Genomic DNA, 25375 nt, shown 5'->3' with positions numbered 1-25375 from the left:
CGGAAGAAGAGCCGAGGGTTACCTGGGGATAACCTGTCTGAGCTCCTGCCCCGGGGGGCGGGGCCGGAGCTCTGGTGCCAGCCTCACAGGCAGGGAGCTGGGAACAAAGGAACGCTGTCTTGGCTCCTAGCCTGGAGAGAGCAGATCTTAACCTGCAGGCGCTCAGGTGCCCCTTGCCAGCCGGCAGCGGCCACCACGTTACCATGACAACCATACCTGGCAACTCTCCCTCTGCTCTGGTTGGGGGAGGGGGAGCAGGGGGGTGCCGACTGCCCCAGCACCGACCAGGCATATCCCGGCACTGCCCAGAGCAGCTTGAGGGGAAGAATGGAGACAAGCCCAGGCCAGGGCAGCGTGAGGGGACAATGGCCACTCAGCCCACAACGTGTCTCCGCTTCTAACCGGGCGCTGGGCTCAGAGCCCCGACAGGCCTCTCCCCCTGCAGCACCCACCCAAGGGCTGCTGCTTCCCCAGAGCGGGTGGCAAGGCATTTAGCAGACAGTGAACAACAAACAGCATGTACATTTAATTATAACTCTCCCGGATCGGAAGGGTAGGCTATATACAGTACGTCTGCCTGTTACTAATTATATTTATTTTCAAACGAAGAATGGGGGGGAAATCTTCTGAAGATGAGTCAGAAAAAAAAAACAAAAAACCCTTCATTGTTATGAAAGCAGAGGAACGTCTCCTGAGGGTGTCTGTAACGCATCGCTGTCACCGCCTGACCATGGAAAACCTGAGCGCAGAGCCAGCCCCGCTGGTAAACACCTGACGGTAGCTTTCCTGGCCGAGTCCCTTCGAGTAGAAGCCTGCTCGGCACGCCAAAGCACAATCGAGGCGAGGGGCCGGCTCCCTCCCGGACAGAGCTGGCGCTTTAGAGCCTGGCTGAGCATCCTCTTCCTGCAAAGACCGGGCCATGCGGCATCTGCTGTCACCTTAATTGGGAGGCAGCGTTCCAGTTGAAACACAGCAAAGGTTTTTCCCTCATCAAAGGAAAAGCAGTCTGACCAGATGGCTGCAATGAAAAGGCTTCATCCCCAGCCTCCGTGCAGCCAACGGTGTTATTAATAACAGCACCAAGAATGCCACAAATCAAACGAGAACACCTAGAAACCCAAAATAGGCACCCGCACGCAGGGCAGACGTCGGCTGCGCTTTGGAGGCAGAGAACGCTCTGATTTCAGGGGCACACACGTGGGCTCCCATCCGTGTCTGTGCGTGTCAGGTGCACACGGGTGTGTGAGGGGGCCCCATTATGGGGCCTCCTGGCCCATCAGAGCCCTCCTCCTTCAAGGCCACCCGGCTGCCCCGCCCCTCCCCACAGATACACCCTCAGGGTGAGGGGAGAAGGAAGCGGCAGGTGACGTGTCCTCTGCCCAAGAGAGCCACTCAAAGCCGGACTGTTCAGAATGGGTTTTCCAATAATTTTTTAAACAGTCACACTTGTTTTGTTTGCTTTCTTCCAGGAAGGCTGCACTGTTCTGGAAAAGGAGGGGGAAGGGGAAAAAAATGTGAGTTCACTTCCTGAGTCTTTTAAATATGTCTCCGCAGACAGAGCATTTGAGAAGCTGTGGCCAGAGGGTAGAGTGGTGTTCGGTATGCAGCACACATGGAAGGGAGATCGGAACCTGTCCCCCACGTGTGCTCTTTCCAGGCTGCAGCAGGATGCTGTATTCAGCAATGAGACCGCGCCAAAGGATCTGGATGCATGTCAATTCTCCACCTCCCTCCCAAGACAATGGTTTTCAGGCCAGTTGTTTTTGGAATGGGTTTTTTCCCTGTTTGTCCAGGCAAGGTTGGACTGTTAAATCGGTTTATCCAGAAGAGAAGGCAGAACATGGAGCTGGTGCTGGATTACTAGGGACCCAGGAGAGTTGTGGGAGCCGCCAACACTTGTCAAAGTGCTTTTCCACATCCATTAGTTTCCCCACTTCTCACAGCAGCCCCGTGAAGCCAATGGCGCTGTGCCCATTCCACAGGTGAGGCTCTGGGAGGTTAGGCAGCAAATCCAAGGGCACCTCAGCTACTCCTGCAGACGAGTCATCCTTCCTGTTGTGTGCTCTCTTAGCAGTCTGTTCCTCCTCTTCATTGCCGTAGTCAGCATCTTATGCAAAAGTCCTTTGTGGGATGAGCTGGCCCACATCCATCTGCCTGTCTCCCCGACTAGGATGAAAACACCATGAAGACAGGGACTTTCCTTGCTCACTGATGGATGTGGCGGCCAGCGCAGAGCCCCGAGCACAGGAGCTTTGTAGTATGTATTTGTCAGATGAATGAAAGAATGAATAAATGAACAAAAGGCTCCTGCCCTGAAGGAGGAGAGAAGGTCCAGAAGACAAGCGGGGCAGTCTCAGTGAAGTGAAGTGAAGTGAAGTGAAGTGAAGTGAAGTGAAGTGGCCTTCGCATTCCCTATCGAGGTACCTTGTGGAACATATGGTGTGTCCCCCCTATGCTGCAGATGGGGTCAGAGCACCCTTTTGATAGATGCGCACTCAGCAACTGTGAGGGCCCTGCTCGTCCCCAAAAGTCACGTGGCAAGTCAGGGGCAGAGTTTGGAATCAGACCTGTCAGTCCTTCCCGCAACTTCCCTGATGGGCTCATGGATGAAAGCAGTGATCTGTTTTTCAGAACAACGGTCCCGGTTCTGGTGTGGCCTCACGAGGAGGACACCCTGCCTCACAGTTTAGGAGTCTGGCCACTGAGAAAGTCTCCCTAATCCCCACCCCAGCTTCCCCTCCTCTCTTCTGAGACCCCAAGGGGGCTTCCGTGGACAGTCAGATTGAGGAAAGCACAGGGAAAAGACAGGACTGAAACGAGGAGCGCCCCCCCACACACACACCTGCCTTGCCACACAGCAGGCCGATTCTGCTCCGACAGCCTTGCTGGTGTTTGTCTTTGAGCTCGTTTTTAAGCACAGCATATGTAAGTGCAGACTGCGCTCCCAGCCTTGCCTCCAACACCAGGACTGCTGGGCAAAGCCAGGGCCCTGCCCTCAGAAGGCTGCCCATCCACCGTGAGGCCCCGAAGCCCAGAGGCACAGGCCGGGCTGCCTGCCAACCCTGGGTCTGCTGCTCCTCTGGGTAGATGTGAAGAAGGTGGCGCTCCCAGCCTCCAAGAGCCAATTCCTCCCTTTTGGCCTCTTAATTTCAGACTCCACTGGGTCAAGGTTTATGAGAAAGTGGATCCCGTCGTTTCTAGGAGAGCAAAGTGGGGGGTTTGTAACAAATCACCCTTAATGAGACCACATTCTGTTCCTGGGTCACACGGAGTAAATGTTGGAAACTGGACTCATCATGTCACCTTTCTTCTGAGAGGTGGCCCTTTGGAGCTGTGGCATTAATAACACAATGAAAGCTCTGGGTCCAACAAGGCCAGGACCGCTGGTGGGCACAGTATGTAACACCCGCCGGAGGAGACCTGGGGACACAGGGACTCACTGTGAGCTGTGCCTTCCACGACAACTTCCCTCCAAAAGGCCATTTGGCTACAACATATCATATGACTTGTTCTTAGAGTTACATTTTAACTGACAAAGTTTAACAACAACTATGACTTATGGCCTTCTAAAATTGGCAGCAGAAAAATGAACTGAGGAAGTAATGGAAAAAAACCACAAGTGAAGCCACTCTGTATTATGCACAATTTCTGTTGTGCTTTTTTTTTTCCTTTCCAAGCATGTGTGTGTGTGTGTGTGTGTGTGTGTGTGTGTGTGTGTGTGTTTTCGAAGGGTAGCAAATATTTTCCAGATACACTGTCCTGGCGTTCCCAAGCACATATTTATGCCAAGTTTATAAAAAGCAGCTGCAGACAGGGTTGACTGAAAGGATTGCTCTGCTGTCTGGCTTCCAGAAGGTGCTTCAGTTCTCACTCTGTCACCAGGACACAGCCCTACCTCCTGAGACACTCTAGCATGCCTTGTGCATCAGAAAGAGGCAAACCCATGGCTTGGAGTGACCTGGACAAACACTCACCTCTGGCCCTTCCAAGCTGTCACATCACACTTCTGGTCTGTCGGGTGCTTTAGCGACATGTGCTTGATCATTTTTAGTCATTCACAATCCTCACGCAGATACAAAAAGGAAAGTGTTCTGAGACTCATTTCACAAATATCTGCCCCTCAGAGGGGCAGGATCAGCACCAGTTTCTGAAAGCTTAGAACATACGGTGGAGCCCTCCATAGGTACGCTTGTGTTAACCTGTCTTTGCATCTACTCGCCCTGGGTTCAGCAAGACACCCTTCCTTTGGCCCAAAACCCTCCGATCCTTCCCATCCCCCCCCACCGGACCGTGGCCTCCCAGCCATCCCTGACTTCTGCCCAGCGAGAAGCTCCAGCCTCCACTTTAGCATGTTCTTGATTCATCATCACCACACATCCTCCGACACCCTGGGACATCCCGAGCGACTGCTCACCTGCACCCAAACCCAGACTCACTGGCCTGGGGTGGAGACTCCACTCACCTCCCTCCCCCACCACGGGCTTAATGAAGACACTAATAGCCTGCTTTGTAGCTTTCCCGGGGGGGGGGTGACTAATTGGTTAATCTTGGGAAGGCCCTTTGAAGATGAAAAGCCGGGTATTACTCATGGGGTTGAAGGCATGCACCTGCCCCAGTCGGGGCCTGAGTCAGCAGAGAATGACCTCCCACCTGTCGTTGGGCGGGCGAGCAGGCCTGGGTCCCCACTAAAGTTGGCGCTGGCTGGCAGGAGGGACGTGGGGAGCACACCCAGCACCCCCCAAGGGGAAACCAGGAGGCTTCGGCGGCCTGTGCTGTGTGGGCTACTCTGAGCTTGGGGACCGTCTCATCAGCATTTACATGGTTTAACAAGCCTTCAAATAACTCTGCCAGGAGGGTAGCCCATGTCCGCATGTCCAAGAATATCAGTCAAGACAGGGTTTCCTGGTAATTGTTTGGGGAAAATGCTTTCCTTACAGCTAATTCCTCCCAAGCAATGGCGTTTTCTCCTTCCTTTTGGGGAAGGGAGCCCAGGGAAGGCAGGCTGGGGCAGCGGTGGGTCGCTCTGTGCCAGGTGGACCTGCGGTCTGGGGTGCCAAGGTGGGGCAGCAGTGTTTTCCCCGTCTTTTCTAGCTCATGGTCCCCCCACCTCACATCTCTGAGAAAGAGGAAGTGGCCGCAAGAACAGGGAACCAGAGGCCAAAACAAGGGACGAAGGCAAGGGTCGCCTATGACCACGCCCCCCCTCACCCTTGACCTGGTGGGTCGAGGGGGATTTTGACACAGTGGCAGCTGGGAAGCCAAGAACAGAAAGCCTTTAATCCGTGCAACCTAATGCCAAGATTCCGCCCGAGAGAGCCCGTTTCCTGCACTGTCTGCACATTCCTCCCATTCCTCCCGAGCACCTTCTCCCAGTGACCCCTCTCCACGCAGCCTCTGCTCTCCCCCTACGGCTAACTGCTTCTTTCTTCTAGAAAACAAGTCCTGTGGCCAGAAGGATTCCACGCACTTCTGCTTTCTCTTTTAGATCCCCAGGTTCTTGGGAGCATTTCATGGCCCTTTCTCCTCTGGTAGATTGCCTGGAACGCCAGAGCCCCCCAAGACACAGAGAATGATAAAGATCCGGAAAGTAGGCTGGAAGGATGGGAGCACAGGGGTGGAAGAGAGGGCAGAGGGGCTACTAAATCTTCGCACCCAGCCAGGAATGGATTGCAGGGGGTGGGGGATATGCCAGCAGGAACAGGCTAGGAAATGATTTTATTCTGCCTCTGTTTGGAAGGAGGTGGGTGGAAATGACAGTTTGGAGAGGATTAGAATGGTGGTGGGGGGGGGAGGACTGTTTCAAGGGAGGCAGCCTCTTTTCTGCAGTTCTAACAGTGCCATCAAGTGGCTCTGCGTGCAGACGCAGGGCAGAGCCTCCAGACAGCCTAAGCTGACCCGGTGGACAGAGGAGCTATGGGACTGCCTGCTACCCACCAGCGCCCAGCCAAGCACCCTTCCCTAGAACAATCTGGCAGGAGGCGAGGAGGCGATCTCCCCAAGTGTACATGTAATGACTCTCATGGAAACGGGCCATCAAGTTTAGCATGTTCCTGCAAGGTACTTCATTGAGCCTCTCTGCCCAAACATGGAGGCATCTAGGACAAAAGTCGCCATTCCTTGGGAGGCACCACAGCACATTTTCAACCTGAGACATGGTCAGTGACCAGAGCAAGCCTGTCTGTGCTACCACACCCTTGAATACGTTCAAAGGAGAAAGGAGGATTGAAGGGTGCTGGGCAGGACTTGGTCTGGTGAGAAGGCCCTGTTGGCACCCTCCAGCCACACTCCTGGCCAGGGATACAAGTCTTCCTCTGGCGTCCCATTTACCTTCACTGTGCGTGGGGTTTTTGTTTCGTTTTGTTTTGTTTTTAACTCTGCAAGTCAAAATCGACTCACCTTAGAAAGACAAAAGTGGTTTCCTTTCTAAAAAGAGGAATTTAAAAGAAACAAAAGGCTTTCCCAGCAATGGTGTGTTTGTGTAACTGGGAGCGAGGAAACGGAACGAGGAGGAGAGCGGACATTCCACAAGGAGCCGGGGACCCTGGTGCCGATCCAAGCCGACACTCGGTTGCAGCGAGGTCGCCTCTGAGTGACCAGCCTTGACACCTCTGAGGAGGCGACACCACTCTCTAGCCTCATTTTTCTATAAAAACGGGAGGTAGAAATAGATCCACAGTTTTCAAAATTACGCTCCCAGGCCCCCCCTGGGAGGGGTGCCAGTTTGGGAGGACTTGGGTCCCCGTACCCTTTACCAGAACAACTCTGTCTTTATCCATCCTACATGTGTAGCTCTTAGGTAAGATCTTATTTTAACAAAGGGTTCCACAGTATCGTAGCCACTTTTGAGACATCTGCCCAGACCACAACTCTCTGAACTATCCAACATGCCGGCAGAGTTGAAGCCCTAACACCGTGTTTATACTTCATGACCCCAGACCCAGACAACAGTGGACTGTACGAGGTGAGCCAATCTGATTCCCCTCCCCAGAATTTGAAACTGGATCCGACTGGGTCAAATTTGGACTCTGCTGGAGCTGAGGCAGCCATCTTGGATCACAGGACAGAGCGGCTCAGAGCGCCAGCCCCTCTTTCTGCTCCCTACTGCACCCTCACCATGTTCCCCTACAATATATTGCCCCTGTTAAAAACTTTAAAAGCTCTGAACAAGACCATCTAAAAACTGCTTCCGGCGGGGGGGCCTGGGTGGCTCAGTCAGTTGAGCATCCATCCAGTTCTTGGTTTCAGCTCAGGCCATGATCTGAGTCATGAGATCAAGCTCCGAGTCTGGCTCCACACTCAGCGGGGAGTCCGCCTGAGGTTCTCTCTCCCTCTCCCTCTGCGCCTTTCCCCGTGCTTGCCCTCTCACTCCCTCTCAAATAAAGAAATCTTTTAAAAAACCAAAAGGACTTCTTCCCAGCTCTAAGAAACAAGATCACCAGCCCAAGGTAATACACCTCATCTCCCCAGAGCCACACTCTGTTTTGGAAAATAAAGGGAAGTTCCTAAATAGACCAAGTCCTTATGCATTATCTTATGAAGTATCTTATGAATTAAATGTTTAATAGAGTAGGCATATAACGACTCAATAAATATTAACATTATCATCATTTCCATTACTTCTGTATTCAAAACTTATTTATAAATCAATCATCTTATCCTGTTACTCTAAATTTTAATTTCAAAAACATGTTATTTGTATCTACTTGGATCTCACCTATCAATAATACCTTTTTTACATTTATTTGTCCTGAAATCTCCCATCCAAGGACTTAAGTGTCTGCAAATATGCTAGTTCATTCATTCTTCCATTTTCTTAGGTGCTCCAAGTTTACCAAAGAAATCGATCCCCTCACTAAGATCTCACAATTTTAAGGGCTTATTTCTTAAATGACATCTTCTCACGTTAAAGAAGACCTGTGCCTTACTCCACAATAGATTAAAGAATCACATAGTCTCCATTTAAGGAAAGGCTTGCAAGGTACTTGACTATTTGTCAAAATCTGGGTCATGACTCAAGAGTGGGCCCTGAAATCAATTTAGTGGATCAGGTCTGCGGGGGCGGGGGGGGGGTTAGAATTAAAAAAAAAAAATGAAAGGGTGTCACGTGCTTAGTAAGGCTGCATGTTTTTATGTAAACCCTGATTTCAGATATATAGGTATGTGTGTGCAGGGTGAGGATGTCAAATGCACGTCCCACTGTGGGCCTCACAGTGGTGTGTCGGGGTCCCAGCCCCGCCATGCCACCCTCCCCTTCCTCACTCCTCAGCGCAACCCCACACACATGCATGGCTACACCTGCACCCAACGACTCGTCCTCACCATCCCACTTGCCCACACCACCATCAGGATTGCAGCAATTTCCACCCGATCGTGGCTTCCTCTCCTGAGTGTGCCACGTCCTCGATGGGCCAGGCCTGCCACATCTGATTCCCACCGCACATCTGTTGGGCTTTCATTTTTGGTTTTGGCTTCAGAGGTGAAGGGGGGGATGGAGGGTTAGGGGCAGGTGGCTGGCTAGGATCAGCAAAGTCCAGGCAGCTGGGCTTGAAACCCCTGGCCTCTCTTGGTCATGTGGGTGCTGGGCCTGGATGATCGGGACTGTCCCGTGGCCATTAGTCTGACAAGCAGGCAGGACTACAGAGGGGCCTGGCGCCTGGTTGCCTTTAACCCCTGGCAGGATAGCAGCAGTCTCTGACAGCTATGGCTGCGTCTGTCCACACAGCACAATAACGGAGAATCTCATTGGAGAATTGATACAAAATAACCCTTTTACCTAATTTTGTATTTCCTGGGCACGAATCAACCACAGGATTGTTTCTGGCCCAGTACAGGGTGCACTCTCGCCACTCAAAGGTGGAACTAGGGGCTGGACTCACCTGGGAGCTTGTTAAAGGGAGACTCTCAGCAACCCCCCACCCAGACCTGATGAATAAGAATCTGCATTTTAACAAGACCCCTAGAGACTCGTGCCAGCACTTGAAGAAGTGTGAGGGGCTCCGATTCAAAAGAGCTGGTCCCCTAAGCGACACCCGCCGCCCCAGTTTCTCGTCGGTGTGCAGTGAAGATGTTGATGCGAGATTTGTCCTTTCTTGGTAAGCACTGTCTTTCACTCTGGTTTTGTTCCCTTCCTTCTGGCAGTAAAATGTGCTTTGCTTTAGGACGAGTGATTGTGAGTTTGAGCGCAGTTGTGTTCAGGAGGCAAAGTAAAACATAGTTGCAGCATCTGCGTAATTGTGCACAGTTTTGCAAACTCCAAGAGGTGTGCGCTCTGTGAAGAATGCTGTGTGCTGCTCAGGCACAGACCCAGGAAGGTAGCAGGCTGGATAGAACATGGCATTCCAGTTGCCTGCAGAGCCAGCTCCAGCCCGGGCTTGCCTACCCCCTCTGCACCTGTACCCCTGGCACCCCCACAGACAAGCAGATTGCTGTAAGTGCTTGCAAAATGGCACCTTTGGCCAAAGCCAATTGGATGGGAAATCTTATAAAAACGGGCCCAGCACTTAGGCCCACATAAGAAGACAGGCTCCACCACTGGAGACCCAAACATGTCCAGGTTTGTTTTCCCTACATTCTGTCCTAAACACTGGAGGATCTGTGATGAGTGGGAACCAAGTAGAAGGTGAAGAAATCTCACAATGGGGGTCAGTAAGAGTGTTCTTCCTGAGTAGATGGAATACTTGGAGTGACTCTGTGATCCTCGGGAAGAGCAAAACCAGGGCCTGGTGTCATGGGCATAAGAAGGCCAGGAAACAGGCGGCGTCTGAGGCCGGGTGGCCCTGCAGAGGGAGGGACAGGAGGAGCCCCACTCTCCGCCTGGGAAGCCCACCTCCCTGCACCAGCAGCCTCAGGTCCTCTGGTCCTGCCCGTCCTGCCCACCCTGCCCTGCCCGGGGCAGGCAGGCCCTCCTGCCCAGTGTCCTGGGATTCTTAGCATTCCGAAGCCCGCAAATAACAAAGGCAGTTTTGTGGCATTTCAGAACAAGCTTGGAAACTTTTAAATGTCAAAATGAATGATGTGGAAAGACTTGTGGGAGAAGCGAAGAGGCAGAGGCTGAGCTGGGAGAATGGAGAGGCTTGGGGGCGCAGAGGGGCCGCTGGTAGCACGGCTGTGGGGCTCAGAAGTCTTTTAATAAAAGGGACACTCAGAAGCAGAAAACCATCTTGAGCTGTCACGAGAGCCAGTGATGTGGCAAAAATGTAAAGATGAATGCGGTCCCGGCACGGACAGCTAGGACGCATGCTACTGATTTTATTGAGGATCTGCTGTCTGAGGGGGGAAGCGTCTGATTTGCACAAGGATGTCGTGGAGCAAGGAGCGCCGTCACCCCATTCGACCCAGACCCGGGATTGGGATCTGAAGACACTCGCAGCTCTGTCTTGCGAAGAGCAGGAGGCCCCATGACCGGGAAGTTTCCCACCCTGGAGGCCAGATTTGTCATTCAATTTCCACCATCCCTGTCAGCCCCTCGAGAGGAGAAGGGACACTCTGACCTCTCCACACCCTTTATCACTTGGGTGGTGATGCATCGTGCCCCACAAAACAGGGCACAGAGAGGACAGCCGCCCCCTGACCTCAGTCTTCCTGTCTGTGCACGCCAGGCCCGGGCCGCGTAACGGCAGCGTCCTCCTTGGATGGGGAGACTCCAGGAGTCTCAAAACTAAGAATGCTGAAGTTGAGCCTCCTGAACTCATTAATTCCACAGTGCGCTCTGACCTCTAGAGTACTTCCGTATATTCTGTTAAACCTCGTAACAATCCCTCAAATGACAAAGTTCCGTTTTACAGATGGAGAAACTGAGGCCCAGAGAGCCAGAGGAACACAGAGCCGAGGTCGTCAGGGCCAGTCGGGGCTCCCTCTACAGCCTCAGCTGATGGCAGGAAACGTCTTCCAGGAAGGTGGTCGTGGGCACTCTCAGCCAGGGCTGTCCGGCTGTCCTCCGCTGCTGACAAAGGCCCCACCACTTCCCCCATGCCCTCCAGGCACACTGCCCAGCTTTATTAGCCCCTAAGCCCCAACAGGAAGGGAACTGGTCTCTTCTCAGTGAGGTTTCCCCAGTGCCTGACCTTTAAGTGTCGAATAAAGATCTGGAACTGACCCCACCCCCTCATCCGGATGCTCCATGCCGGCCCCTGCCCTTCAGATCCCTTTCTTAATTCTCGCTGTTCCCACGGACCCTGCCCTAGCCCCAGTTCATCCCCACCCTGGCCCCAGAGCTGGCGGCCAGCTTCACCCCTGCTGGGACTGGGACTTCACCCCACTGAGCACCTCCTCAGCCTAGACAGTCCGGGTGCCCACGCCGATGACTGCGGCAGGGAGGACGGGGAACAGACCCTTGGGGCCCCTCCCCCTCTGTCATGTCACTGGAATACAGCCAGCTCCCAGGTCAAGAAGAGGAATTGCACTGCCGCAGCCTTAACCCCTGGAAAGGAGCCGCTATGGAACCCAGGCCCGGGGCCCCGATGCCGCCATGCTATCTCTCTGCCTGTGTGTGTCTCGCATATGCACACTCTCTCACACTCGCTGCTCAGACAGGCACAGTGGCTGAGCCCTGAGAACTTGCCCCAAGGCCTCCACCCCAAGGCACCCCACACCCCCCATCCACCCAGCCTCTCAGGGGGAGAGCATCTTAGCTCGGTTATCTGCCATTAAAAAAATTAACAGAATTTGGGGCGCCTGGGTGGCTCAGTCGTTAAGCGTCTGACTTCGGCTCAAGTCATGATCCCAGGGTCCTGGGATCAAGCCCCGCATTGGGCTCCCTGCTCTGCGGGAAGCCTGCTTCTCCCTCTCCCTCTCCCCCTGCTTGTGTTCCTGTTCTATCTCTCTCTCTGTCAAATGAATAAATAAAATCTTTTAAATTAATTAATTAATTAACAGACTTTAAGAAGCCCCTCATCTCCCCCATAACCACCCCCCCACTAGGACACTGGGACCAGAATCACCCCAAGCAGGACAGGCTGTGTCACTCTGTCCTCATGCCCTAGCACCTCTGCCTGGGGCCAGAAGGGGAGGGAGACTGGTGCAGGCTCCGCGTCGCCGGGCGTCCTCTCCAGGATCCTCATCGCCAGCCTCCCAAATGTGCGCTTACTTGCCTGCGTCACCCGCACCCAACTCCCTCGCACAGTACCAACTGGCCTCTCCAAGCCCCGAAAGCACCCCGATGGGCGGGAACACCGGCACTCAGTGATCACCGCTGCCCCGCCGAGCAGGGGAGGAGCCGCGGCCCGCACACGCTGACCAGGAGCCAGCAGCATGGGCCACCCGAGGCACCCCGACCTTCCCAAGGGAGATGTTTCACCTGGGGTGCCCACAGCCCCGAACCTCCCGCAGAGAAGGGACTGCGGCAACTGAATCCCTCCAGTGCTCGTGGCCTGGAGATGGGCTGTAGAGGAAGGAGGCTGAACGCTCTCAGCTGAGTGCCAACACAGCTCAGCTCTGCTGGATAAAGGACAGAGGCTGCCTCTCCAAGGCCCAGAGCCACCTGGGGCGAGCCCCGGAGCACTGGCCTCTCCCAGAGTCTCCAGGCCTCTGGCTGACCCTAAGTCAGCCTTCCCAACACATTCACCTAAACGTCATCATACCGTGCAAATGAGTGAAACAAAGACGAACATTGCTCTAAAGAATCATCTTGTTTCCAGCAGTCATGGGCCCCAGACCTGAGCTGCCTGCCAGAGGAGGGCCCGTCCCCGCAACAAGGCTGACTGAGAGGGCCCCAAGCGGGCCTTCCCCGGCCACAGGGCGGGACACAACAGTATCTTCCTGGAGGCAGCCTCAGCATCTAGCATGGGGCCAGACAAGAAAGGAATGGGCAAAGGCCCGCCGTTAGGCCTGGGACAGTGCAGGAGACAGGGCCAAGCCAGCCTGCCTCGGGGGTGGAGGAGCTGACCTCAAAAGAGGGAAGCACAGCCTCAGAAGCCCCAGCCTTCCCCACCCGCTCCTGCTAGGGGGACTGTCCGATGCGCCTAAATTTGGCAGAGATCCTTCTAGGCGCAGAGCCCCAGGGCCCAGGTGGGCCTCGTCTGCTGCACGCGCTTGTCAGGTCTTAACACCCCCACCCTCTGTGCCAGCACGCAGCAGGCCCTTGGTAAGTGGTAAGCATTCTCAGCTTAAGGTGGCTTCTCCCAACACAGCAATACCAACACCTGTGGCTTGAAGGAGCACCCCCGAGTCTCAAGGGACATCTGAACCCACAACAGACGGGTGGGTGGTGAGGGAAAAGGGCTGAAGTGCTGATGTTCTGAGTAAAGGGCAGGGAGGCACGGGGTCGGAACGGCTTCCTCTTCCTCCTTCTAGTCAATCCAGCCCAGAGCAGACACTGAGAGCAGTGAGGGAATCACTCTTGCCCCAGGCCCAGCCCCTCCTGACCTCAGCCCGATTTCTTCGGGGACATTCTCACCCCATCCCTGCAAGGCAGCCCTCAGCAGCGGCCTCCACAGGTCCTGCTGGGAGCTTAGGCGTGCAGGGCCTTCAAGAACTTTTCAAGAACTACTGCCACATTCTGGCAGATGCAAGGAAGTCATCCCTGGTGCTCTATGCCTACAGGACGGCCAGTGACTGTGCTGGGTCTGTGGGCAGTCACATCCAAACAGGGCCGAGGCTAGGCCTGCCCATACCCAGTCCTGGGCACACGTCAGCAGGAAGCCCACTGGCCGAGGGCTAGGAGTGACTCTCGGTGCAACCAGAGCAGTCGGAGGCCAGGGGCTGAGGAAGAAGGCAGGCCAAACGTCCTGATGAGCAAATGGAGGACGCAGAGGCTGAGAGCCACAGGGGCTTTCAGGAAGAGTCAGGTGCCCCCTGGGAAGCAAACTGGATGTCTCTGTGACACTCGGCTCCCTTGCCTGGGACGGGAGTCGCAGAGCCGACCAGATGGGACCCTCACTGGTACCAGCACAGCCCACCATGCAGAGCTGTCCTCTGCGGCCCCAGCAGGGAAGCTTCAGGTGGCTAGGGGGACACGTCCTGCCTCCCACCGGGCCTAAGCCAGGCTGCTCAGGATGCCTGCCCAGGAATCTGGTTTGCTGAGAGATTCAGTTTCTTCCGAGAGAACCAACCTGACAAGTGTATGTCTGGGAGCTGGACGCAGTCCTGCCTTCCTCCATAAGGACTGGGAAGTCTTTCTGCAGAGAGGGGACAAACGTTAAGCGCTTTGCAAGAGAGAGAGAGAACAGAAACTAATAGAAACATTCCCAGCCTCCCCCCCTCAATTCTGTGAGCTATCTGATATTTTTCCAAGAAATCCTTTCTCTACTTAATGAAGTTTGACTTCTGGTGCTTGCAACGAAAAAACTCAGACTGGCCATGCATGTTATCACACTGAATTCCCGTAACATAACTCTACAAGGGCAATACTATTATTTGTCTTGAACACACAAGGAAATTAAGGGAAGATCTCCAGAGCTTGGATCTGCTCCTGGACAGTCAACCTTCAAAACCCATTGTCTTCACTATAGTGTTGTATGCCTCCCTGAGGCTACCTCTCCTCAAGCATAAAGACAGGAAATCGAAGGAGATGATGTCATTCGAATCTAAGTTTCTGCTATTGGCCAACACATCTACGCTCACTATGGGATGACCCACTGTGAAGGGAGCATGCAGGGAAGGAGAATGGGCCCACTCGCCTAAAAGCTGCTGCAGGGACGTGGCCACGACCCTTCTATGTCCAGAGCCAACACCATGCCTGGAACAGAGTAAACATTCCATCAAATGGTGGCCCGGTCTCAAATCCCCATCGCTCATGCCTCAGCTCCTTGTTCACCTTTCTCCCTTGGCCCTGAGCACCCATGACTATGATCACCTGCTTTTGTTCCTTGTCTCCAGCGAGACTATGAGCTCAGTGAGGGGGAGAGACCACTTGCTCTGCATCTGCTGCAATGCCTTCCTTGTGCACAAGCAAGCCCTCATTAAATGTTTGTTGAGTGAATAAAAGAGTGAATGATGCACATAAATATGCATGTCTCCTCATATGTGCTTAGGGAAAGAAACGGGTCCTGCGGGTGAAGTTAACAGTGAAGCCAGGCAAAGACTCTGCAGTACCTACATCTGGCACTAGATGGCACCCCCACACACACACACCAAGATGGTGCTTCTGGGAAAGACCAGAGGGGTGGTTTTGGTAGAGGGTTTTCAAGGAAGACCACAGATGTTTATCTATAAGGTCTCCTTGACTGAAAGTCTGCAGTCTTGCACAAATGAGCCAATCTCAGCAGGCCACACTATACTAATCAGGGTTCTCCAGAGAAACAGAATCAATAGGATATGTATACAAAGAGATTTCTTATAAGGAATTTGTTCATAGATCAATGGAGGCTGGCAAGGCCAAAATCTGCAGCATGGGCTGGCAGGCTCAAGATCCAGGAGAGCTGATGGTGCAGATGAAGTCCAAAGGCCATCTGCTGGAAATCCCTCTTACTGAAAGACGCAGGTCTTTTTGTTCTCTTCAGGCCTTCAACTGACTGGATGAGGCCCACCCACATTATGGAGAGTAATCTGTGTTACTCAAAGTTCACCAGTTTAAATGCTAATCTCATCCAAAAACACCCTCCGGTTGACACATAAATTCAATCACCACACACACACTTGAAGCTTTTAGCCCAGAGTGGCCATGATCTTGTGCAGACACCTGCATTTCTCTGTCTCTGTCTCTCTGCCTCTCTCTCTCGTCTTCTCCTAATAGTTCTGTAATGAGTGTCAAGTGCTAGAACAAAGATCTGTTTCCTCCCAAAGAAATCCAAAGGTTACACTGATCACTGAGTTCTTCCCATGTGCACCCCCAGAAGACAATGCAGGGAACACAACCCATGAGAGTGGTTGTAAGCTAAACTTCTGCGGGCATTATCCTAACCCACGGGGCTTAAATACACTGTTTGCAGATTTTTAGTCAACGTTTAAAAATGAGCTGATCATCCCTAAAGGCCTGTGAATTGACTATAAGAAATTTCACTGGCGATGAGTAATTGGGAAGACAAAGGGAGAAATTTTTCTCTCTTAGCTAACACAGCTAAAATCACAAATAGGAAAGAGCTCTTACCATATTCACTAATTGGAGTCATGTGTATATTCCCCTTGTCAACTGGAAACATTTACTTGTTTAAAGGAAGTCTCCTGAGTTCAGTGTAATGGTTACAACTTCTCTACTGAAGGAGAGTCCTGGGTGTAGACCCAGAACGGACAATCGTGTAAGTGACTGCTTGCTAAGGCAAGGCACAAGCCTGCTATGCTGCTAAATTATTTTCTTTCACCAGACAACAGTCAAATGCCACCAGTGAAAATGTTCATTACTCTTTCACGCTGAAAACTGACAACTATTCTCAGGGAGAATACATTTCATCTGTGTTTATGCGCTATCGGTTAGCATAATAAAAGACCTTTGTTTAAAAGCAGAATTAGTCCATTTGTAACAGACTCACACAAACTACTGGAAAAAAGAAAAACCATGTTGAATCATATGAGATAGACTCTACTTTGCAATCCAATTTTTAAAATAAGGCTTCTAAGTATATAACATAAATCGTGCCCTAGTGGGGTGTCTGGGTTGGAAAAAAGCCATCGCGTCCTGGAGAGACAAAGCAGCCGACAAATGTTCTTTACGGTGGGGATGTCCCTCTGCCATGGCAGGCGACCTAAGGCATATGCTTACCAGGTCACATCCTAATCGCTGGCAGCACGCTGCCATACCTGAGGCCCATTCTGAGCAACGGTCCTCACCTTGGAGATGCAGCTAGTTGCTGCCCCCCTCACATAATGTTCTGTGAAGTAAAAGGACCAGAATCAAAAAGCCCACGAACAGACTACTATACCACTCTAGTATTACCAGCAAGTCGTAATACTAAAGTCCAGACCGTAAGAATAACACAGAAGAGAGACTGATCAGATCATACAGGAAATGTTACAAATCACTTCTTTTCTACAGTCAAATTAGCCTCTTATCTGGCTTTTCCAGAGTGGGGATGGGGGGGATGTTGGCCATTACAAAGGCGCAAATAGGACCAATGTCAGGAAGAAAATATCCCAAGTTGTAGTAAGGCCAAAAGGTGCCCTCCTCTGCCTCACTTTGGGGGGGATAAACAGTTCCCTGTAGTTACTCTGTAAACTTGAAGCCTCGGAGTGGGGAGAAGGAGTCATCGGGTCAACATTTTCTTTTCCCAAAGCCACCATGACATTTGTCAGGAAGACTCCCTGCAGGGCCCCAATGAGCGGCCCTCTGGCCAGCCCTCCCCTCAACATCTGCAGCTGCTGGCCGCTCTGGCTCGGCTCCCCCTTCATCAAGAGACAAGGCGGGGGGCGGGGGGGGAGCAGGGCCAAGAAGGGGCCAGCGCCACGCCCAGCCTCCACAGCTGTGCTTCCTCTGCTTGTCAACACAGGAAAAAGAACTGAGTGTGAAACTCTCAGGATCTGTGAGAAACTATGTGGTCTGGGAGGAAAATCTCAGAAAACCTTTTTGATGCAAAAGACACTGTGACATGGGTTTCGGGGAGGAGGAGAATTCCGCTTTCCCACTGCGCAAGGCACTTTCTACAGGCAGGCAGGAATGTTGGCATCACCATCTGATCAGCTCATTCCTTTTCCAAAGGGGGCGAGTCGGGGTGGGGGGAGGGGTTGTAGAGGACTCCAAGAGAAACAGAACTAAATTCCAAGTCCCTCGACCCTTTGTTTCTGGCTGACTGCTGATCTGAAGGCAGTGGAGTTTTAGCCTTTCAAGTTCAGGTTCACTGCCTCACTTCCAGGAGTACAGGGTGAAATGGGATCGCTGTGCTGATCCAAGCCCCCAGATGTTCTGGTAGTTTCCTATTCAACTGTGAAGAAAGGGCAGCAGGCCACATGGTGGCTCTAGGCAGAGAGAGGGGACAAAGACTCCACTCAGTGCACGAGAAGAAGGTGAAGACTGCCCAAGACAAAAAATAAAACGGTAAGAAATGTTGGATATGGACAGAGAAAACAGAAGGAGAGGCCAATTTAAAATGAGCCTTGGAGGGGCACACGGGTGGTTCAGCAGATTAAGCGTCTGCCTTCAGCTCAGGTCATGATCCCAGGGTCCGGGATCGAGTCCGGAGTCAGGCTCCCTGCTCAGCGGGGAGTCCGCTTCTCCCTCTCACCACCCCTACCCTCTCCCTGTCTCTCAAATAGATAAAATCTTTAAAATAAATAAATAGATAGATAAAATGAGCCTTGGAATCCTAAGAACGTTTTGTCAGTTGTTGATCCTTCCTTACTGCTTAATCCTGATGAGCTAGCAGTCTGTGAACAAGACTTTGCCTTTGGCCTTGGCTGCCAGGAAGCTCGGAGATACATTATGGGCTCAATTACAGTAGCTTCCCTTAGCTTAAGTTTTCTCCTGCTGGGGTTATTGCAAATCACTTCTGGAGAAGGGAAGACAGCCTTTGTGATTTTCTGGCTATGTGCCATCTACACCCCTGCCTCTTGTTAGCTGGATACCAAATTCCCTCTAGGAAACTAGGCTTCCCTATTCCTGGTCCCTGCACTTTGGGAAGGGGGTCCCACCTCCATCTCAGGGGAGAGGCATGTAACCCAGACACAAGCCAGTCAGATTTTCTATCTCCCTTGTCACAGCCCTGGGTTATAGGTGGGCAGAGGAGCCAAGGAGAGACTAAGAGCATTTTGCCAGGAATCGGGGGACTACCGATTGTTCCCACTGGACTTGCAGTTGGAAAGATTCAAGTCTCAAGCCCTCACGGCTGTGATGGGACCCCAAGGGAAGCATCTGCCGGAGCTATATCTAGAGCAAGGCCTGCAGGATGAAGAGAGACGAGGAAAGCAGGTCCAGGGGCGTCACTGGAGCCCCAGCCCAGCTGTGCCTGAAGCCCACCCGACTGCCCTGTTTATGAAGCAGCAGATCCCCCATCTGCTTTTGTCTGATCTGGATGTTGTCGCAGCAGAAAGCGTCCCACCTGACACAGTAGATAGAGCCAAAAAGGAGTACTTCGTTTTCTCTTACTTTGAGAATGATATGGGGCGAAGGAAGAAATTTTGAAAAATAGAGGCAACTGTGAGAAAAAATATCACCCTGAATCCTGTAACCTAGAGAGAATGGTAAAATGGACAAAATGGACTGTTCCCAGAATTTACTTTTAAGCCAGGAAAAAAAAAACACCACTGGTGACCACCCGCAAAGGGCAGTCACCCTAAACCGGATTCCATCTCGAGTTACCCCGCTTTAGCCACACAGAGGGAGAGTCACTGTTTCATTTGGGTTAGCTTCGGAGGGTAGTTCTAGCGGGCCTTTGAGATTTAACCATTTTCTTCACCCAAGTTCAAAAGCCGTAAATGTGGCCCAGCACCGAAAGCCTTTCGGCTACAAGAGCTGAGCTGCTTGAGAGCTGCCTGTCTCAGATTCAGGTCGACTCGTCCCCTTTCAGAAGCCACTCGGGGAGCCGAGGAGCCGGGAGCCCTGTGGAGGCAGCACCGCGCCCCCCCCCCGCCCCCCAACGTCTGGGCGGTTCGCTGAGCGCCCGGGAGGGGGGGCGGGGCGCCCCGGGCCCCCGGCTACTCTGGCAGCCCTGGCAGGGCAGGTCGCTTTGAACCGACCGCACTGCAAAAATGCTACTGCTGCGAGTTTCCCACAAAAGCTGCATAGCATGTTTTCTGTTTCTTTTCTGTTATTAAAGTTTTCAAACATACAGAAAGAGTATAAAGAGTGCAGTATAACAAACACGTGCGCACTGGTTCGATTTCACACGTGTTTACGTTTTGCCGGCTTGGCTTCATGTATTTCTTTTCTTGCTTAAGTGTGTTATTTTATTTTTATTTTAAAGTAGGCTCCACACCCAATGTGGGGCTTAAACTCACGACCCTGAGATCAAGACTGAGCCGGCCAGGAGCCCCTTGCTGAAGTGTTTTAAAGCAAACTCTAGACACATTATAAATGGATATATCTGATTGCTCCTTCCCGGTGCCATTTTCTCTTTTAATTTCCTATTCAAATTAGGTATCTAAGAAGGATAATGTAAAACAATTGCTGCCATGTATTAAATACCTGCTATTCACCAATTGCTTCATTCATTCATTCATTCATTCATTCATCCATTGGCCAATATTTATTGAGCACCAACTAGACCACGGTTTGAAGCCCCACGGATATAGCAACACACAAAACTGGGGGTGTGCAGGAACCCAGCCCTCATGGAGCTGACATTTTTGTGGAGGAGATTGGGCATTATATAGATAAAGTGGGGGCAGGACAAGAGTGAGAAGGGAGGTGATGAGAAATGACTGGATTCTGAATATATCATGAAGGCAGAGCCAACAGGGTTTCCAGACTGACTGGGTGTGAGGTGTGAGAGAAAAAAAAAAGGGGGGATCAAGGATGATGGGACATTTAGCCTGAGCATCCGGAAGCCTGAAGGAACCATTCATTAACTAGGATGGAGATGACCCCAGAGACAGCAGGTCTGGACGGGAAGATCAAATGTTCGATTGGGGGGAGGGGGGCGGCGCCTGGATGGCTCAGTCAGTGAAGTGTCTGCCTTCGGCTCAGGTCACAATCCCAAGGTCCTGGGATCGAGTCCCACATCGGGCTTCCTGCTCAGCGGGAAGCCTGCTTCTACCTCTGCCTGCCACTCCCCCTGCTTGTGTGCTCTGACAGATAAATAAATACAATCTTTAAAAAAAAAAAAGGTTCATTTTGGACACGCTAAGTCTGAGATGGTCACACAGGAAGCTAGCTGAGTCTGGAGTTCAGGGGTGATGCCAAGGCTGGAGATGCTACTCTGGAGTCTCCAGCATATACAGATTATCTTCAACCCTGAGACTGGATATTATTAAGGAGTGAGCATAACTGGCAAAGACATCCAAGGACTGAGCCCTGGAAAGTGGGAAATGGCAGCCAGTGCGGTAGAAGACTCGAGTATTGTGTCCTGAAGCCAAGAGCACAAAAAGTTCCCAGAAGGGAGTGACTGTCCAATACTGCTGATAGGCCTTCACAGATAAAGGATGAGAACTGGGGGTGCCTGGGTGGCTCAGTTGGTTAAGCGTCCAACTCTTGATTTCGGCTGAGGTCATGATCTCCAGGTCCTGGGATTGAGCCCCCCCATCGGTTGCCATGCTCAGCACAAGGTCTGCTTGTCCCTCTCCCCACCCCTGCTTGCACACTCCCTCTAAAATAAAAATCTATAAAAACAAAAAACAAAAACAAAAACAAACCCCTGAGAACTGACCCCACAATTCAGCACCAAGGTGGTCACTGGTTTCCCTGGCAAAAGTAGCCTGTGTGAAGGGGCCAGGGCAAAGTCTGATAGGGTGGGTCATGAGAAAATGGGTCTGACAGGGTGGGTCACGAGAAGTGGAGACAGCAGGTATGGACAGCCCTTTGGAGACATTTTGCTAGAATACAAAAGTGAGGAGAAATGGGGTGCTAGCTGCAGGGGACAAAGGGTCGAGAGGCTTGGTTAAAATGGGAGACATCAGACCATGTCTGTGCTAATGGAAATACCTAGTGGAGAGGGCTAAATGATGAAGGAGACAGGAAGAACAGCTGGGGCAAGGCCAACGAGTGGTCCAAAGCAGATGGGGCCTGGGGGGCCTGTGGCAGAGGGGAGCACCCACAGGACTGGTGGGGGACCAGGCAACGGTGCTGGGCACAGATACGGTAGACACTAGGTGTGGTTGGAGTATTAATTCTCCTTGTGAGGCGATACTACCATCCTCTTTGGAAACGAATCAACTGAGTCTCAAAGAAGTTAAGTTCCTTGGAAGTTGCAAATCGGGGACCCAGGCTCCAAGTTTCTGATTCCACAATCTGTTCCACCATAGGCGCCCCTCTATTTTTGCACAGAACCGGAAGTTAAGGAGTTAAACCCTCCGCCACATTTTCTTCTTCACCTTTTACATAAAACATAGGTTGCTCTGAAGCACTCTTAAGATAAAACTGGAATGAAGCCTCTTCTTTGACAAGTCAGCAGTCCTTCCAACTATTTTTCTGTATTACATTCTCTCATTTGGCATGTTCCCATATAAAATTTCAATTTATGGGGTCCAGAGACCAAACTTGACAAAATGTTATCCTGGTATATTTTCCAGACTGAATTTTATTTCCCTCTAAAAATGTAAACGTTCAAGTGTTTTTATTTTGCCACCGGCCCTCTCCATGCTTTGTACGGAATCTCAGTTCCTCCGAATCGCACCCAGGAGCGGGGCGTGGTGGGGGCAGTTCCTTCCCGGCAGTCGGCGGGGACGCCGCCACTAGATGGCGCCAGAGCTCTCCTTGGCTCCGGCTTCGGGCCTACTGCGCACGCTCCCCGGGACTCCCGCCCAGACCAATGCAGCTCACCACCCGCGCGTGCCCGGCACGGCTCCCCGCCCCCCACCCCGCCCGAGATTGGACCCGGAGAAGGGGGACAGTCCCATGCCCGCTGTCTTCTCCGTCCTCCTCCTGACTTAAAGCACACCTTCATCTTCGGCTACCTGGCTACCTACACAGCAGCAGCAACCAACGGCAGCGCAAAACTTGATGGGATGCTGGGAGAAGGGAGGAGTATGTTTTTGTAAAAAATATTACCTGACACACACTTTGCTGATACTTGCCTCTCAAAAAGCCTGGCCCAGTGTCCAGTAACTTCGTTGCCTCAAGCCCTATGCAACGGAGACTGGATTTCCACGTGGCCCAGCTGGTAGATTTAAATCATTTTCCGATGCGGAATACACACACACACACGGCTCACCTGTCACTTCTTTTGTTTCCTGGTGACACACCACAACGGCTTGCAGATGCTTGAAATAGAAGTCTGTGGCTGACAAATTCATCCTTGAAACACTCGCGTGTGCGCAGCCAGGACCGCAAGTCAGGTGCGGTGGCTCCACAAATGAAGAATACCGTCTGTAATTATTAGCCCGACCCAGAACTCTTTGAAAACTGGTTAGGGGAGGTGTTTTTTCTTGACTCAATGAGAGCCTGTTCCTTCAACTGTAGGGTATCTGTCAAGTGCTTTTCAGCATGGAATGAACTAAAATTTGTAACTCGTTAACTATTTTAAGCAGGTCAAAGTATTATTTAGGATGGGTGTCTTCCAGGCATACTGTTGCTCTAGGGCTGATGTTTGGGAGGCTGGCTCAGAGGTTTCTGGAACCATCGTTGTCACATACCTTAAGTCCCTCTGAGAAAGAAATGTGTGCATCTCTGCTCTGGAAGAAGATAGCTGTGCTAAAGGCGAGTGTTAACTGAGGAGACATAACCTTCACTAGGAGAAGTATTTTGTGTCGCTTTGTAAACAGAGGGACCTATTTCTTTCTTTCCTTTTTTGAGACAGGGGGAGTCTGATAGGTTTTACTAACAACCTTTTCTGTCAGACTTCACAAAAAATTTTTTGTGGAATTGATGTCTTTTTAATTAATTTCAGTTAGCTTTTACTGAGGTGCCCAGTGCGTGCCAGAAGCCATGCTAGGCACTGGGGATGCAGCATTGAACAAATGTGGCAAAAAAGCACGGCCGGGCTAGAGCTTACCTCCTTCCAGAGGAAACGACCAAATGTTTCTAAACATGGATCCTCTTAAGAGGAGGACGTTTATCAAACTTGCTGCCCTCAGAGCACTGTGATGGAGCGGGACCTATGGTAAGACGGCTCAGGTACAAAGCAGGAAGACGAGCCTGAACTCATTTTAATCACTAACTGTGATCCTGAAGTAGAGGCTGCTTTTAGTCCACAGGCTCGAGCAATGGAATCTAAGGCCTAAGGTCCCACCGTAACCCCCTGGCTGAATACAGAGAGGCCCATCAGACAACCTGCCTCAAAACATCCAGAGGCCCTAACTAACCAAAGGGCTACTTACAAGGAGGCACAGGTACCTAAAAAGGAAAATTCCAAACGCTCCCATACCTAGCCCCCTTTAAGTACAAACCCCATCCACTGCCTCCAGGCAGATAAAGTCTCTCCTCTGCTGTCCTTCCCACTGCTCCCTGGCGGTGTAGTCAATAAACTTCTCCTTTGTTCTGCATCAGGTGAATTCTTGCACCACCACTTCCACCCCATTGGGTCACCCCACATTTTGGGGGCCCCCATCCGATCAGGAGAGACACCACACTGAACAAGTCACTTCACAGTTCCAGGCCCCCCTGTGTCCCCTGTTAATATACTACCTTCCTCACAGCATAGAGAATTCAATGATAAAACACCTAGAGCTGTCAAAACATTACACAAATGCAGGTTTATATATATATATATGTTTTAAAGATTTTATTTATTTATTCATGAGAGACGGGGCGGGGGGCAGAGGGAGAAGCAGGCTCCCAAGGAGCAGGGAGCCCGATGCGGGGCTCGATCCCAGGACCCGGGACCATGACCTGAGCCGAAGGCAGACGCTTAACCATCTGAGCCACCCAGGCGCCCCAGGTTTATATATTTTTACGTTAGAACACTTAGTAACTAAAGAGGGCATAAGATAAGGGAACACGATTCCGACTGATTCGAATGACTCTTTAAAACAGGGTCAGGGGACCTGTAAGATTAGGCTAGAACTCTAATCATTAACTTTCAGCTCTTATGTCTCTGAAGCACAATCTTAGGAATCCAGAATATTCTAAGTATCTCTTAAAGGATCAGAGTTGAGGAATGTGGTCAGCCCTGAAAAGGAATCCCCGAGTTTTTAAGCTTCCCCTTAGGAGCCAGCCTCCCTTGAAGAACAGCTTTAGACACATCCTTCGGTAATCAAGGATTGGCTGGCCCAGACAAGCTGACTGAAAACCAGCCCTGCAAAACCAAGCAGCTCGGATGTGACCAAGCTCAAGGTCACCGGGGAGAAGGTGACACAAGAAGTCAATGGCCTCTGAGGTGACTCTGCCCAACACAGGGACATTCCAGAACCTCTCTCACGAGGCAGGATGAATGTGAGATGCAGAGATAAGAGGACACCCCACATATCCTGAAGGAAGATGTGCTATCTAGGTGGCTGGAGGCCTACAAGTACCTCCCAGATAAGGAGTCTTTGGAGCTGAGTGACCTTCCCAGGTGTTGAGATGAGTTTGTGTTTTCTAACCTCCCCACTTGCCCCTGACGAAGAGAACAAAGGCAAAAGAAATGTAGATAAAATTAAATTTCCTTACAACTTGCAGCCCATTGACAAATACTTGGGAGAGGCAGAGGAGGACAATCCTCGAGGAGTTCACAATGGAGTTAATGTGAATGCATTACAACAGGCAAAAAGCAACCTTAGCTTGAGAACAGCCAGACCTCTAGGATCCCGTAAGTCTGAACACAGGAAAATCCTTTTGGAAACTTCCTTTATCTCCACCCCTCCCCCCTTACTTGAAAGTATATTAATGGGCCACTCCTCCTGACCCCAACTGTAGCTCTTCCTGCCCACGGGTCCTGTCCCTGCGCTTGAATAAAAACACTGTTTTGCACCAAAAATGTCTCAAGAGTTCTTTCTTGAC

General features: G+C 51.6%; 1 protein-coding gene across 1 annotated transcript in view; it reads right to left on the bottom strand.

Moving 5' to 3' along the window:
• Window positions 1-7547: 7547 nt before the first annotated feature.
• The window catches only part of TOMM20 (translocase of outer mitochondrial membrane 20), a 46800-nt gene continuing 28972 nt past the window's right edge, over window positions 7548-25375 (bottom strand). The window contains exon 5 of the mRNA XM_073879031.1: window positions 7548-14114. Coding sequence (XP_073735132.1) covers window positions 14025-14114 — 90 coding nt within the window. The 3' untranslated portion in view covers window positions 7548-14024. The remainder of the gene's footprint in view (window positions 14115-25375) is intronic.

The sequence above is a fragment of the Callorhinus ursinus genome, unplaced genomic scaffold (assembly GCF_003265705.2).
Source record: "Callorhinus ursinus isolate GAN/ISIS: 27379988/994484 unplaced genomic scaffold, GSC_fseal_2.0 scaffold32, whole genome shotgun sequence".
Lineage (NCBI taxonomy): Eukaryota > Metazoa > Chordata > Mammalia > Carnivora > Otariidae > Callorhinus > Callorhinus ursinus.
This window is presented reverse-complemented; position numbering and strand designations above follow the sequence as displayed.